Source organism: Nymphaea colorata, unplaced genomic scaffold (genome assembly GCF_008831285.2).
Source record: "Nymphaea colorata isolate Beijing-Zhang1983 unplaced genomic scaffold, ASM883128v2 scaffold0292, whole genome shotgun sequence".
NCBI lineage: Eukaryota > Viridiplantae > Streptophyta > Magnoliopsida > Nymphaeales > Nymphaeaceae > Nymphaea > Nymphaea colorata.
Window position 1 is genome coordinate 7,501 of NW_022204798.1, and position 15,949 is coordinate 23,449.

Below are 15,949 nucleotides of genomic sequence, written 5' to 3' on the forward strand. Positions count from 1 at the left end.
TCTCTTACAGATTGCGCGTACCGTACTTTTATGTTTACGAGCTAGAGTTCTAGCACACGAAAGTCGAAGTATATACTTTATTCGACACAAACTGTGTTTTTTGAGGATCCGCTGTGATAATGAGAGAGATTTCTGCATATCCACCCGAATCGAGCAATAATATCAGAATCCGACGAATCGGCCCAGACTGACTTACTAATAGGATACCCTGATACGTTACAGAATTTGCTTTAACCAACGATCCAATCAGAGGAAAAATTGGGACTATTGTATCGAATCTCTTAATAGCAGTATCGATCATAAATGAATTCTCTAGCATTTGACTCCTTATCACCCAAGGCGTTAGTCGTACACCTGAAAGATAGCCCAGAAAAGAGAAGAATGATTGGATAATTCATTTATATGGATCCTACCCGGTTGAGACCATAAGTGAAAATGACATTGCCAGAAATTGACAAGGTAATATTTCCATTTCTTCATCAGTAAATTAGTACACCTTGAAGCCATAATTGATTTTCCTTGATACCTAACATAATGCATCAAAGGTTCCTTGAAGAACCAGAGGGCAGGGTCCTTTGAGAATCATTACGAGGCGTCACTACAAGATGTTTTATTTTTCCATAAAAATGTGTTCTCTCAAGAAAGGCTAGAGAAGATATTGACCGTAAATGAGAGGATTGTTTACGAAGGAAAACTAATACGGATTCGCATTCATATACATGAGAATTATACAAGAACAAGAATAATCTTTGATTTTCCTTTGAAAAAATGGAAATGGATTTATTTGAAGTAATAAGGCTATTCCAATTATGATGCTCGTGTAGAAAACATCTCAATAAATGCAAAGAAGGAGCATCTCGTATCCGAGTGCGGAGAGTTTGAAGCAAGATTTCCAGATGGATTGGGTAGGGTATTAGTATATCTGAAACATAATATAAATGTGATAATTTGTCCTCTAAAAAGGGAAATATTGAATGAATAGATCGTAAATTCTGATACTGATATTTGCTATTCTTTCTCTTTCTAGGGAAGATACTAATCGCACCGAGAATGGAATTTCCATAATTCCTGCAAAACCCTCTGGTATCGTTTGAGAATAAAACTCCTGTTGGGCCCAACGAACCTAGAATCATTAACCGAAATGGTCAAATGATTCTGTTGATGCAGTCGAGTAATTAAGCGTTTCACAATTAGTGAACTAGATTTATTGTCATTGTCATAACCTAAATTTTCCGTGGGTTCATAAAAATCGAACTATTTAAACCATGATCATGAGCAAGTGCATAGATATACTCCCGAAAAAGAAGTGGATATAAGAAGCGCTGTTTCCGGTATCTATCTATTTCTAAATAGCCTTGCAATTCGTCTTGCAATTTATCCATTTGTTTGCAATGAAACTTGAACCGCATGCGGGGGAGGATTTCTTGGGTTATTAAATAATCAATACATAGTGCGATATGGTCCTAACAAGGTATATCATAAAACTGATATACCTGGAGACAGACGTCTAATCAACGCATCCTCTCTTTTCCATCCAACTCGTTCGTGTTTGGGTATAGTTACAAGAGATTGTGTATTAGAAATCCTTTATTTTTGCAACCCGATCGCTCTTCTGACTTTGGAATGAGTTATATTTATCAGTACACCGTTTCTTATACACATTTGGTTACACTCCAGTAACTAATGGAGAACAGTGAATAGTTAGGATTTTTTTTTAAAGGAATCAATGATCCACTCGCAGGAGAGCCTTTCCCGCATCAGGCACTAATATATTTTTAACGTCTAATTAGATCGGGTATTCGTTCGAATTCAGATAAGAACGGAAACTCGTTGCTTTTGGTTTTTCCTTATAATTGGAGCCATATAGCTCTATCCATTTATTCACTTGACCCAACTGTGAATGAATTTTGAACCGTTCTAGCTAAGAATCAAAAGGACATTTTTTACCGATCTGATATGACCAGATAAGAATGAAGTATTCTCAGAGTTATCCATTGATACGACATGCTGTTTTTTCCATTCATTCCCTTTCAGGATCAGTCGTGGTCTTACAAACTCTACCGATGGTATGGACGAATCCGCTTCATCCAAATGTGTAAAAGATCATAGCCGCACTTAAAAGCCGAGTACTCTACCGTTGAGTTAGCAACCCAGATAAGGATCTAATTACGATCGAAATAAAAATCAAGAGATTTGATTACCGGAACCAGTCAAGTCAAAATTACCGGAACCAGTCAAGTCAAAACATTGAACTAACATAAGCATAAGAATAACAGCAAGTTTAGAAGAAACTATGATTCTAAAAAATCTATACAATAAAGAAGAGCAGATTCACAGATAAGTATAGCTTTAGTAAATAAAAAAAAAGACTTCCTGTGTCACAGACGATCCTCAAACCAATCCTTTGAATGAAGTAAAAAACCAAACCTATGAACCGCAAGAATAGATCGATTTATCTACGATCGAATTCTATTGTATTCTATTCGTTCGAGAGACCATTGTCAATACAAACGAAATATTGGGAAATCAAATCAAACAAAATACAATAAATAAACTAAATATAAATAAGATAAGGCCTTGTGTTAGATTGGCACTACAAGAAATGAAAATGAAGTGAAGTAAAGAAGAAGTAGGTAAAAAAGAATATCGTATTTATTCACTATCACTATAGGCCCCAAGATTCACCTCTTGTTTCTTGAGGTGAGGGAGTCCCAAGGAAACCATCAGATTAATGGTAATCCCATAATTTCATGGATTTCAGTTATGACATATAATATAATCCTTTTTCTATCCCTCTCATATTCATATAAATATAAAAGACAAAGAGATTCTTTGTCATTCTTTGTCCTTACATTATCTCAAACCATATAGGAACAATAGCGAATAGGTATGAATATAGCAAGAGAGTGGCGAAGAAACAATTAAACAAAACTAGAACTAGCTACTATACCGGTCCATCTTTTGATTTCATTAATTTCATTTTGTTTGATTAACTCGAAGTTCCTTAAATACCTCTGCCTTTTTTGAAATATCATGAACAGTTCCCGTGGGTTGAGCTCCTTTTCAAGGAAATATAGAATAGCAGGAACATTTAAATAAGTTTGATTCTTTATCGGGTCGTAAAAGCCTACTTTCCGAAGATCTCTTCCCTCTCTTCGGGATCTGACATCAATTGCAATGATTCGATAGGTGGCTCATTGGGATAGATCGATGGGCAATACCCCCCCCCCTGGAAACGTATAGGAAGTTTTCTCCTCATACGGCTCGAGAAAGAATGATTAAAATTGATGGATATAAATCTATAGCAAACGGATCCTTGAAATCATCAATTAAATTATGATTGAAGTCGTCTTTTTTCCTTCTTCCTTCCTATAAAATAAAAATATCATTCGTCCTCATAACTCAAGTTGGGTAATTCTCAAAGGACTAAAAAGAAATCCTTAAAAATCCTTAAATAAATATTTATTGAGCGGTCTATAACCCTTTTTTGTCTCGTCTGGAATATATTTCCATTTCTTACTTATTATGATCCAATCCACTTGATTGAGACAATCATTGAAAATGGTGTTTTCTTGTTTTGGAATCACTTATCCTTGAATCATTAGGTTTAGACATTACTTCGGTGATCTTTAATCTTCCGGAACGGCAGCAACATACCTTTTGGCTATTTCTTTACGTCGAAGAATCATACGAACGATTCAATTCCATTAATTCCCCTGTGATACACTTCTTTATCATCGAAATAGTCTCACCAATTACAGCAAACTTTTTTTTTATAGAAAAGTCGGTCCAATTTGACCTTTTCTATATCGAAGATATACTTACGAAGTCGTTCCAAATTATTAATTGGCACTAACCCTAGATCCTGCCTCTGATAATCATTTATTCTCGAGCTCCATCATGTACTATTTTATTTACATTACAACCCAACATCGTGGAGTAATGGTGAAACAGAACAAATATGTCGAGCCAAGAGCATCCTCATTGAAGATGATGGATGTAAAAATCCACAGCCGATCATGTCATTCAAGTCGCACGTTGCCTTCTACCACATCGTTTCAAACGAAGTTTTACCATAACAAAATTCCTATAATTCGGAATCGGTACGGGATTGATTCAATATGGAATTAAATCATGAATAGTCATTGATTGATCTTTTATTCTATTTTTTAATATTCTCCATGGACGCATATGTATATCTAACAAGTATCCAGTTTGCCCCTGATTCTAGCGTATGAATCATTTATTTCACCATTTATAAGAAAGACGAATAAACAAGAAGTTAGTTAACAACCTGATCATTTGTGACAATCAGTCATGAGTGAAATGAGCCAATTCTTGCTCGAACGACTAAGCTAAACTAAAGATCTTTAATTGGATTTCCAATACCGGAAAAGAATGAGTTAGTAACTGATTAAGCCATTCCAATGAACCAGAAAGGGCCAAAGTGGTTTGATGGTAAATGATAAATTAACTAATCTCAGACTTCATCGAGTATCAAGGATTCATGAAAAATGGTTTCACATAAAAAAATCTCGTACTTTGCCATCATTGCTATTGGTGGAAAGCAGTTCTTCCGTAAAGACTCAATTTGATCTCTGAATCAATCAGCAAGTCTGTGCAATCACAACGAATAACTGTAATTACGGATATCTCTTAGACGTCAATTTGATCATTTTGATCATCATAATAACATGAAATTTAATTTTGCTTTTCCTTAAATCATCAACTGTCTAAACCAGATCAACTGTCTAAACCAGATAAATGGGACGAGAAACAAAATCTAAAACTAATTTCATTTCTTTGTTCATGAGCATCAAACATAATAAGAAATATAGTAAAAGTCAAAAAATGAATAAAAAAGACACAGTAAAGTAAATAAGATAAAGTGAACGTCCTCGATTCATTCTTGAATCTGATTGAGAATATCAGAATCAAAGCAGCATGATCTTTTGGTATCCATCGGGTTATGTTATATATACAGCTGTTACCGCGGGTAATCGTGGATATTTTAAGGCATCACAGAAATTTCTGACCGAAACCAAAGACTGTTTGTTGTTTGTTCTTACTGAAATAGAACAATAACAATACAAAAGGGTGGCATGCTTCTTTCGGCATATTCTGCTTTTTTGCTTCCAGAGTCGTTCGATAAAGTCAAGTAAATTAAATCCGCGATTCTGCCTACCAATGGATTTACAATTCCATTATTCATCAGTTCATTAGAACCAGATGCAAATTGGGTACAATACAATGCATCTATTCCTATTGAACTTGATTGTTTGTTGATGAAATCGGGAATAGCCACAGATATTTCAATTGATACCTTCCATTGTTGATCAGCACATCACATATCTAAAAACATTTCATCTGGATTATATTATGAATCATGCATACCCGGTCAACCAACAAAAGAATCTTCTTTCTTATAAGCTGTGTAAGCTGCGTGCTATACCAGTACCAGACACGTATAAGTGCAAAACAAAAAGGTCCAGATCCGTTTTTATTCCCATTTTTTCATTTGAGTCCAGTCTTAGGAACTCGAATCCCGTTGATGGAATTGGTACCACGAACTCGAACCCTCATTAGAATCCAAATAAAATGAATTCTCAATTGGGATAATTATTAAATGAGATACGATTACCATATCTGCTTTACCATTAATTCAAGTTAGAAGATAGAAGAGGTTTCTTTCACATTTCGACTCAGAATGGATCATGCAGGAATCAGAATTTTCTGGATTCAAGCATAAAGTTTCTTTTGACTAACCAACTCCAATATGAACGGTACGGACATAGACTGAATAATCCAATTTTGAATTAAATCAAAAAAATATCTTTTCAACGGATCTATGTCTATGCTCCCCCACGCCTATACCAAATCATGGATTTTTCATACGTGTGTCAGTCATTGAAAGTGAATTCCGTGTGTAGGAAACAGAATACAGAATAGAAAGGTAAAGTCTAATTCAGAAAGAATCATTAACATTAAAAAATCATTACATTAAAACCAAACTAGAAAGAAAAAACTAGAAATAAAGAATAGATTACGATTACATTGTATCCAACATGAACCTCCTAAATAGAAATTTAGATGATTAAAGAGAACAAATAATATTTGTTGAGTTAAGATGGAATTAATCTGGGACGGAAGGATTCGAACCTCCGAGTAACAGGACCAAAACCCGTTGCCTTACCGCTTGGCCACGCCCATTTATGTTTCTATTCAAACACGAATATACATTAATATTGGTATCGGGTGTTCGTCAATTCCAGCCCAGTATCTATGGAAGAAAGAAGTTGTTGCTGAGATTCGACACGTGTAAATCCGGAATAAAACTAAATTCATTGATCATTACATATAATTAAATTAAGATAATTAAGATATTGTATGAAAGTATGATTCCGTATAATTCAATTTGACAATTGAAGGATCTTTGATTGGGGGAATTCAAAGAAAGAAGGACTTTTTTACCTACCCTCTTTCTTGATTTTTTCCCTTCAAGAAATAACTCAATAAAAATGATATTATTCTAAGAACAAAATATTTGTTATGCCTAATATCTTTAGTTTAATCTGTATCTGTCTTAATTCTGCCCTTCAGCCGAGTGGGTTTTTCTTCGCAAAATTGCCCGAGGCTTATGCTTTTTTGAACCAATCGTGGATTTTATGCCGGTCATACCTGTGCTCTTTTTCTCTTAGCCTTTGTGTGGCAAGCTGCTGTAAGTTTTCGATGAGATCCTTGATACTGTTCTAGAAAGATTCATGACTTATTCAAAAAAAAAAAAAAATATTTTACCAATTTTACCAAGAAAGATGAGATAAGTAGTGCATTAAGACAAGAACCCTCGATTCAAACATTGAACATTCTTCAATAGACTCCGTGAATCCGGATCACCTCATTTCCTCATTCTGACCCTCCATCCATGGAGCGCATACGGTATTCTGAGCCCCGCAATGCAATATCAACAAATCGCATTGTAGGTATGACGAGATTCTTTTTTTTGGTAACGAAGGAATCAGAACCTTATTTTATTACAATACAAATGAATTGAATTCCTGTTAATTCCTTTCTTTTCTAAAAACCACTTCGTTTCTTGGTATCAAAAATGAGATGGTACAAAGGTTGAGAATCTATTCCCTTTTTCTCCCCAACAGGTCTTGGAGATTTGTAATGCTTACTCTCAAACTGTTCGTTTATACGGTGGTGATATTCTTTGTTTCGCTCTTCATCTTCGGATTCCTGTCTAATGACCCAGGACGTAATCCTGGACGCGAAGAATAAAGAATAATAGATTTTTTCTTTCCTTTTTTGGTTTGGTTTCTAAATCCATCTTCTTAACTTAAAATTTTATCTATTCCATACATTTCATTTATTTAAATGAAATCATCAATCCAACCAAACCAAAGGGACTCGGGGTTTATAGAATGAGAAAGATAAATATCAAGTGAGCGTAGGAACGGAGAGAGAGGGATTCGAACCCTCGGTACGAATAGCTCGTACAACAGATTAGCATCTGCCGCTTTAGTCCACTCAGCCATCTCTCCAAATTGAAAAAAAAAAAATGAATAATTCATATGTGACACGACGTGTGAAGTAAAGATTCATATTTCTTTTTCTTTATTCTAGAGATATATATGAATTTTATAAGAAATCCTATTTATACAACCATTCAAAACAGGTATCTCTAAAGGAAAAAAGGAAAAAAGATCCCTCTTTGATTTTATTTCGTTCGAAAGGTTATTCTTTTGTTCTCCCGGCCTGGCTAGGCACTGGCCAGGCCATTCCCCCTTTTCAACCTAACCTAAAATGAGAAATTGGAAAACTCAATATGTTATTGAGTTGAAGCAGCAACAAGAGCTATTTCGATTTCTATGATATGAAGGAAATTTATTATATTGTTATTTCCTTATTTTTCCTTTGATTCATCGTTGCTTTTTTTTATTGGAATGGGAAAGCGTATGTATGTTCCTCAAGTACTCAAGAGACAAGCTTTGTTTTGTTTAAATAAACTTGAGCAAAAAAAAAATGGAACTATAAACTATAACTTAACTATATATATTATTGCACAAACTTATTTTTCTGTTCCAACCTCGCCGATTCTATCGGACCTCTGAGTAACGACTTCTACAGCAAAACAAAAGGTTTTTTATTTATCCTCTTGCCCTATTTCATCAAGTATCCCGGAGACAGGGCATGTCAGCACTCTAATATTCACAATATCTTGATCGCGCCTCATCTCCTTGTTCGACAAATGGGCCATTCCTATACAATAATCACAATGTAGCGGGTATAGTTTAGTGGTAAAAGTGTGATTCGTTCTATTACCAACTGAAATAGTTAAGGGTTCTTTCGGTTTGATACATTCATATTCCGATCAAAAACTTTATTTCTTATAAGGGTTTAACCCTTTCCTATCAATGCCACAATTGGGGAAGAATATAATTTTCGCGATTTGCATCCAAAAACTGGGATTATGGAATTGCGAAGCATAATTTTTGAGTTTTCCAATTAGAATTAGATAAGTATGAGTAAAAGATCCATGGATGAAGATACAAAAGTGTATTTCTAATCGTAACTAGATCTTCGATTTTTGTAAAGGGGAGATTGAAGCCAAATAGCTATTAAACGGTGACTTCGGTTTACCGGGGCCATCGGCATATATTGTTTCAGCTCGGTAGAAATAAGATTCTTTTCCTAAGGATTCATGTCAGTAGAAATAGGGAACGAAGTAACTAGAAGGGTTTTTATAATACCCTCCTCTAGAGGGATCATCTAGAAAGCGAATAGCTTTGGATACATTCAGACAGAAAAGCTGACATAGGTGTTATGGATCGAATTTTTCTTATTCCGATTTGCTATGACTTCCTTCTTTGATTTCCATACCTTTCCATTTCCATACTAATATCATACATCGTCAATTTTTTCGTTTAGGTTACTTTACGCCCTAAATCGGGGAATCTATCCTTTATTCCATAAAGGAGCCGAATGAAACCAAAGTTTCATGTTCGGTTTTGAATTAGAGACGTTAATAGTGATGAATCGACGTCGACTATAACCCTAGCCTTCCAAGCTAACGATGCGGGTTCGATTCCCGCTACCCGCTCGATATGAATCATAATACATCCATCATTGATTTTAATATGCGTCTTTATTCCCTAAGACGCATACAATCTGATTGTTTCTGTTTTTATCCAAACAGGGAATGGAAAGGAGGAATCAGAAAGAAGAGAATCGGGACGAGAAGCGTCCATTGTCTAATGGATAGGACAGAGGTCTTCTAAACCTTTGGTATAGGTTCAAATCCTATTGGACGCAATTTATTTACATCTATTTTGTTTGGATTGCTATTCCAAGAAACATATTTGGAATGATTCGAATCAGAGCCATTTCTTTTCTCAACAATTTATGTCGTACTAAGAGACTCTACCAAATGAAATAACCAATTTCTTTATGTTTGTTCCTGAAGTAGAAATAGTTCCATCTGCTCCTGAATAGCCTCTTTCAAAGGGCTTCCGCTTGCTCGGTGAATACCTTGGTAGAAGATATGATTTCTTGTAACTGAGGCTTATTTGTTCTTAAATGGGTACGTAACTGAACAATAAATTTCTTTACCTGTCCAATTTCTAATTGATCAAGATATCCATTCGTTCCGGTATAAATAGTAACTATCTGTTCATCCACCGCGAGAGGGGATGATTGGGATTGTTTGAGCAACTCCCGTAATCGTTGACCTCTTGCCAATTGATTCTGAGTAGCTTTATCTAGATCGGAAGCGAATTGCGCAAAGGCTTCTAACTCTGCAAATTGAGCCAATTCTAATTTTAATTTGCCGGCTACTTGTTTCATGGCTTTAATTTGAGCTGCGGATCCTACTCTGGAGACGGAAATACCCACATTAATAGCTGGACGGATTCCAGCATTGAATAAATCCGCGGATAAGAAGATTTGCCCATCTGTAATGGAAATGACATTAGTGGGAATATAAGCCGAAACGTCCCAGATTGAGTCTCAACTATTGGTAAAGCAGTCATACTTCCTTCGCCTAAACGAGAACTTAGTTTAGCGGCTCTTTCCAAAAGGCGGGAATGCAAATAAAAACGTCTCCTGGATAAGCTTCGCGACCAGGTGGTCTTCTTAATAGAAGGGACATTTGGCGATAAGATTGTGCTTGTTTGGAGAGATCATCATAAATTATTAAGGTATGTCGTTGACGGTACATAAAATATTCAGCCAGAGCGGCTCCTGTATAAGGAGCGAGGTATTGTAATGTAGCAGGCGAATCCGCTGTTTCCGCTACCACAATGGTGTATTCCATTGCTCCCCGTTCCTGGAAAGTAGTCACTACCTGAGCCACGGAAGATGCTTTTTGACCAATAGCTACATAAACGCATATTACATTTTGACCTTTTTGATTGAGAATAGTATCTGTAGCTACTGCTGTTTTACCGGTCTGTCTGTCCCCAATAATTAATTCTCGCTGACCGCGTCCTATAGGGATCATCGAATCAATAGCAATAAGCCCCGTTTGAAGAGGCTCATATACGGAACGTCTCGAAATAATACCTGGAGCGGGAGACTCAATTAACCGATATTCAGAAGCTAAAATTTCACCCCTCCCATCAATAGGTTTAGCTAGGGCATTTATAACACGACCCAAATAAGCCTCACTCACCGGTATCTGAGCAATTCGTCCTGTTGCTTTCACGGAACTACCCTCTTGTATCATCAAACCGTCACCCATTAATACAACGCCAACATTATTGGATTCCAAATTCAGAGCAATACCTATCGTACCCTCTTCAAACTCTACTAATTCACCTGCCATTACTTCATCAAGACCATGAATACGAGCAATGCCGTCGCCCACTTGAAGTACGGTACCAGTGTTCACAATCTTTACTTCTCTATTATATTGCTCAATCCGTTCGCGGATAATATTACTAATTTCTTCGGCTCGAATGGTTACCATTAGTATCTCTTAATTCTTTCTAGGAAGCAAAAAGGAGAAAAATAATACCTATCCTATAGTAGAAGGACTAATCGGTTATTTCTTTCATGGCCCCAAGTATGCCAATATTAGCACCGATGGTGCGTAAATGTAACTCGCCGTTCAAACAATTATTCAGAGTTCCTAGAGCCCTTGTAAGGCTTGTTGGAAACTCGTTGTTGGACCTGATTAATCGCTCTTTGTTGTTCGAAATGAATGCTTTCGTTTTTGTAATTTTCTAATTGTTCCAAATTCTGATAAGCGGCATTAATCAAATTTATCTTTTCTTGTTCTATCTCAGAGTATCCATTCACTCGAAACTCTTCCGCTTCCCTTTCCACTTTCTGTAAGCGAGCCCGTGCTTTTTCAAGCTGCTCAACGGCTCCTCCGCATAGTTCTTCTGAATTGCGAATAGTACTCAAATCCTCTGCTTTCGATTATCTAATAAATCACTTAATGAAAGTAGATTATCTCCCCATCAATTCCACAACTTCCACGATCTCTTCCCGAACCGAACATGAATCTTTCGATTCATTTGGCTCTCACGCTCAATTAAATTACTTATACTTATGGGGCATTCCCATATCTCTTTCTTAATGAGCCTACCCTCTCTTCTCTGTTCGTATTCCAGGATATAAAAACTGATACAAGAAAACCCAGGATCTCTGGAGGGCTCTTCTGACCAGACCAAAAAAACTTGTAATTGTCAGCAAAGTCGTTTCTTTTATTTCTTCACATCCAAAAGAATTCTTTCTCATTTTATACACATAGGTCGTCGATTCAGCATTAGATAAAAGGAAGGGGCGAGGTACCCGTTTTTCCAGTCAATGGTTCAAATCATTTTATTGATATGAGTGTTCTATATCAAATAAATTCCCAACAAAATGATTTATGCATTTTGAAACCATCTTATCTTGTACTAACGCAGTGGTAGAAAGAGTACCGTGTTGTGCTTAGACTTCAAACAGTTCAGCTTTAACCATGTTAACTAAATGGTCTCACATTATTGGTTAATAGAGAATCCAATTTACCAACGAGTCACGAAATGCTATGGTTCTTACATAGGACTTATTGATTTATTCAGAAGTAATTCGTTGAGATCGTGCACCTTTCTCTATTATTAGATTACAATAGCAAAATATAAAGTGCAGCTGGTTGGTTCCAGCCTATTCTTGAAATACACAACTCGCACACACTCCCTTTCCAAAAAAGATCAATACACCAAGCACTACACTTAGATTTATTAGATTTGTTGCTAAAATATCGGTATTAAACCCGAAACTCCCGGCGGATGGCCAGTGACCCAAAAAAACGAAAGAATCGGTTAGATTTTTCATATGCTCTCCTCTTATCTTATGGATAGGAATAGGACTAACAAAATAAAAAAGATTTCCTTTTTTGTATCACTTCACTCCTTATTTAGATCCCCGATAAGACACTTATGAAGTCCCAAGTCTCGTGTCAATTGCGACATACCCTCCTAAAATAAATAAAAAAGGGAAAATGCTCATTCATTGGACTAAGGGCGGGAAAGAAGAAAGCGAGCGGAAGCGGATCCACTAATTCCTCAAATCAGTACTTCCCCGGAGTATTGGATCAAGGAAGAAGTGATTGTAGGAGTGAAGTGTTGAGTTGATATAATTTGAAGAAGCGAAGTGGCAGGGCCAAAGCAAGAAAAGAAGTACGTATTTTTCACATTTTCACGTTTCTAGGATTACACAAAGGGATTAGCAAATAAAAGTGCTAATGCCACGACCAGCCCGTAAATTGTTAAAGCTTCCATAAAAGCCAGACTAAGCAATAAAGTACCTCGTATTTTACCCTCTGCTTCTGGTTGTCTAGCAATACCTTCTACGGCTTGGCCCGCAGCAGTACCTTGACCGACTCCGGGTCCAATAGAAGCAAGTCCTACGGCCAATCCAGCAGCAATAACGGAAGCAGCAGAAATTAGGGGATTCATGGTAAGCTCCTCACAACAAAAATGAAGAAATGGTTAATGATATAATCAAATAAACCAATGAATTCTTATATATAATTAATGTTATTATTAATGTTATATATTTATATTATATATTAATTAGTTACATTACTTATTATTTCATATTCCATCACTAAGATCCATACAACTAAACTAAGAACTCCGAACCCAATTTGAGTTAAGAAGTGATGTGATGATATTTGATATTACTGAATCATCAGAACTACTTCAATATCTCGTTTTTATTCACTATCCAAGTCTTTGAAAATCCATATTAGTTCTTCTATTTCTTTGTTCCGAACCCACTCTTTCAATTCCTCCCTCCTTCATCTTCTCTATATGCATTCATAGGCTTAACTTCATATTCAATCCACATATACAATAAAGTCACAGACGAAAAAGGGAAGAGCTTATATATCGTAATCCATATAAATAAAGTGGAATCTATATCTATTAAAGTGGAATCTATATCTATATAATAGAAAGTTGATGGGGAATGAAATAATATAGATGGGTAGTCCATATATATGAATATCTACTATCACATATACATGTTTTCTTCCATAATGTAAACCATCGCCATCTTATTTCTATTGAATCGGATCGGACCCTGGAATCATCCTTCTAAGCATACACCGGAGTTCACATATAATATGTAATGTAGCTCGGCCCACCTAACCTACTGAATTTTTCATCTGATTCGTGAACTCTTTCTTGTCTTTGTCATTATCTCACATGGATACAAACGAAGAGATTCATCAAAGCGAATCATCCCATATCAAGATTTGATTGATTGATCCAACTCCTCTTAATTCCAATTTTGGTCAATTGTTGAATAGAATGGAATGAAATAGCAACGGTTCCGCAGAACATAGTTCTTGTTGTTTCGTCGCGCGTCCCAAACGGATAACAATTATTTATTATCCAAATTATGAATCTTCGTAATTGACTGGGCAAATAAAGGCGATGTATGACATGAATAGGAAAAAAGGGGGATCTTAGGAAAAATTGGGAATCTCCCCTTTTTTTACAATTCCGTAGTGTAATACGTAATATAATAAATATTAATATCGTACATATATATCTGTTCCTACTCTATATCATACATATCATAAATATAGATTGATATATCAATCATTTCCTCAAGCGGGTATCTTGAGCTACCCATGAATTATTTATTGGAATAAGATTCATGGGCTTAATTTTGAATTGATTGAAATGAAAAAGAAAAAGCGACTGTTTGAACTTTGAAATTCAAACAAAGCATTATTTTCTTATTTCTTATTTGTACTCAATGATGACCTTCCATGGATTCACCTATATAAGCCGCGGCTAAGGTTGCAAAAATGAGAGCTTGAATACCGCTTGTGAATAATCCGAGGAACATCACAGGTATAGGAATCACTAAAGGTACTAAAGAAACAAGAACAACAACTACTAATTCATCGGCCAATATATTCCCGAAAAGTCGAAAACTAAGTGATAAAGGTTTTGTGAAATCTTCTAAGACATTAATTGGTAAAAGTATTGGAGTTGGTTGAATATATTTACCGAAATAACCCAATCCCTTTTTAGTAAGGCCTGCATAGAAATATGCCACTGACGTGGGTAAAGCTAAAGCAACAGTAGTATTTATATCATTCGTGGGTGCAGCTAACTCCCCATGAGGTAACTGTATGATTCTCCAAGGTAAAAGAGCACCTGACCAGTTAGAAACAAAAATAAATAGGAACAGAGTTCCAATAAAAGGAACCCAAGGACCATATTCTTCTTCTCCAATTTGAGTTTTGCTCACGTCTCGAATGAATTCAAGAACATATTCGAAAAAATTCTGACCGTCGGTCGGGATAGTTTGTGGATTCCGAACGGCTATAGCGGCTGAACCTAATAAGATAGCAATTACGACCCAGGAAGTTATAAGTACTTGGGCATGCACTTGGAAACCCCCTATTTGCCAATAGAAATGTTGGCCTACTTCCACGCCGGATATCTCGTATAACCCCTTTAGTGCGTTGATGGAACATGGTAGAACATTCATATTACCCTCTGACAGAAATGGAACTTAAGAAGGAATTATTTTGATTCAACCATTTATACTAATTTAACTTAACCATATATTTCAGATATTAATTAATGAATTAATCACGTAATATATCCCGGCAATGAAATCTCCTTTTCACATTCAGGAATAGTAAGAATAACCGATTCAATGAATCTCTGGGTTTCCCGAAGCGAAGTAATTGACTTATCTTATTATTAATCAACGACTTCTTATATAGCTAGAACGTCCCTGACAAATTGCGGATACTAATTTGTTAAGAATCAATCGGATGGAAGCTATAGCGTCATCGTTGGCTGGAATCGGAATATCTGCGAGATCTGGATCACAATTTGTATCGATTAAACAAATAGTTGGAATACCCAAAGTGACGCATTCTCGAAGGGCCGTATATTCTTCTTGCTGATCAATGATGATTACAATATCGGGTAACCCCGTCATATATTTGATACCGCCAGATATGTTTGAAAGTGAGATAATTGTCTCTTCAATATTGCTGCATCCCGTTTCGGGAGACGACTGAGTTGCCCCATCTCGGCTCTCACTCTCAAGTCCCTGAACTTCTGAAGCCTCGTTTCCGTAGTGGACCAATTCGTTGACATACCACCGAGCCATTTTTTATTGACATAATGACACCGAGCCCTTATTGCAGCTGATGCTACCGAATCAGCTGCCTTATCTTTCGTACCAACTATTAGGAAGTGTTTTCCTCTACTTGCTGCGTCAAAAACTAAATCACAGGCTTCTGATAAAAAACGAGCAGTTCTCGTAAGATTTGTAATATGAATACCTTTACGCTTTGCAGAGATGTAAGGTGCCATTCTAGGATTCCATTTCCTAGTACCATGACCAAAATGAACCCCCGCTTCCATCATCTCTTCCAAATGGATGTTCCAATATCTTCTTGTCATTTATCCCCACACTT

The 15,949-nt window shown here is 36.2% G+C and overlaps 2 protein-coding genes, 1 non-coding gene and 1 pseudogene across 3 annotated transcripts; 1 reads left to right on the forward strand and 3 right to left on the reverse strand.

Moving 5' to 3' along the window:
* Window positions 1–9,056: 9,056 nt before the first annotated feature.
* LOC126409448 (ATP synthase subunit alpha, chloroplastic-like) lies at window positions 9,057–11,011 on the reverse strand (annotated as a pseudogene).
* TRNAR-UCU (transfer RNA arginine (anticodon UCU)) lies at window positions 9,244–9,315 on the forward strand. The gene has a single exon. It is a non-coding gene; the product is annotated as a tRNA-Arg (tRNA).
* Window positions 11,012–14,192: 3,181 nt separating the features above from the next.
* LOC126409449 (ATP synthase subunit a, chloroplastic) lies at window positions 14,193–15,117 on the reverse strand. The gene has a single exon (XM_050075434.1). The coding sequence runs from the start codon at window positions 15,001–15,003 to the stop codon at window positions 14,257–14,259; it is 747 nt and encodes a 248-aa protein (XP_049931391.1). The 5' UTR covers window positions 15,004–15,117; the 3' UTR covers window positions 14,193–14,256.
* Window positions 15,118–15,461: 344 nt separating this feature from the next.
* On the reverse strand, window positions 15,462–15,935 carry LOC126409450 (30S ribosomal protein S2, chloroplastic-like). The gene has a single exon (XM_050075435.1). The coding sequence runs from the start codon at window positions 15,933–15,935 to the stop codon at window positions 15,462–15,464; it is 474 nt and encodes a 157-aa protein (XP_049931392.1).
* Between the last annotated feature and the right edge of the window lie 14 nt (window positions 15,936–15,949).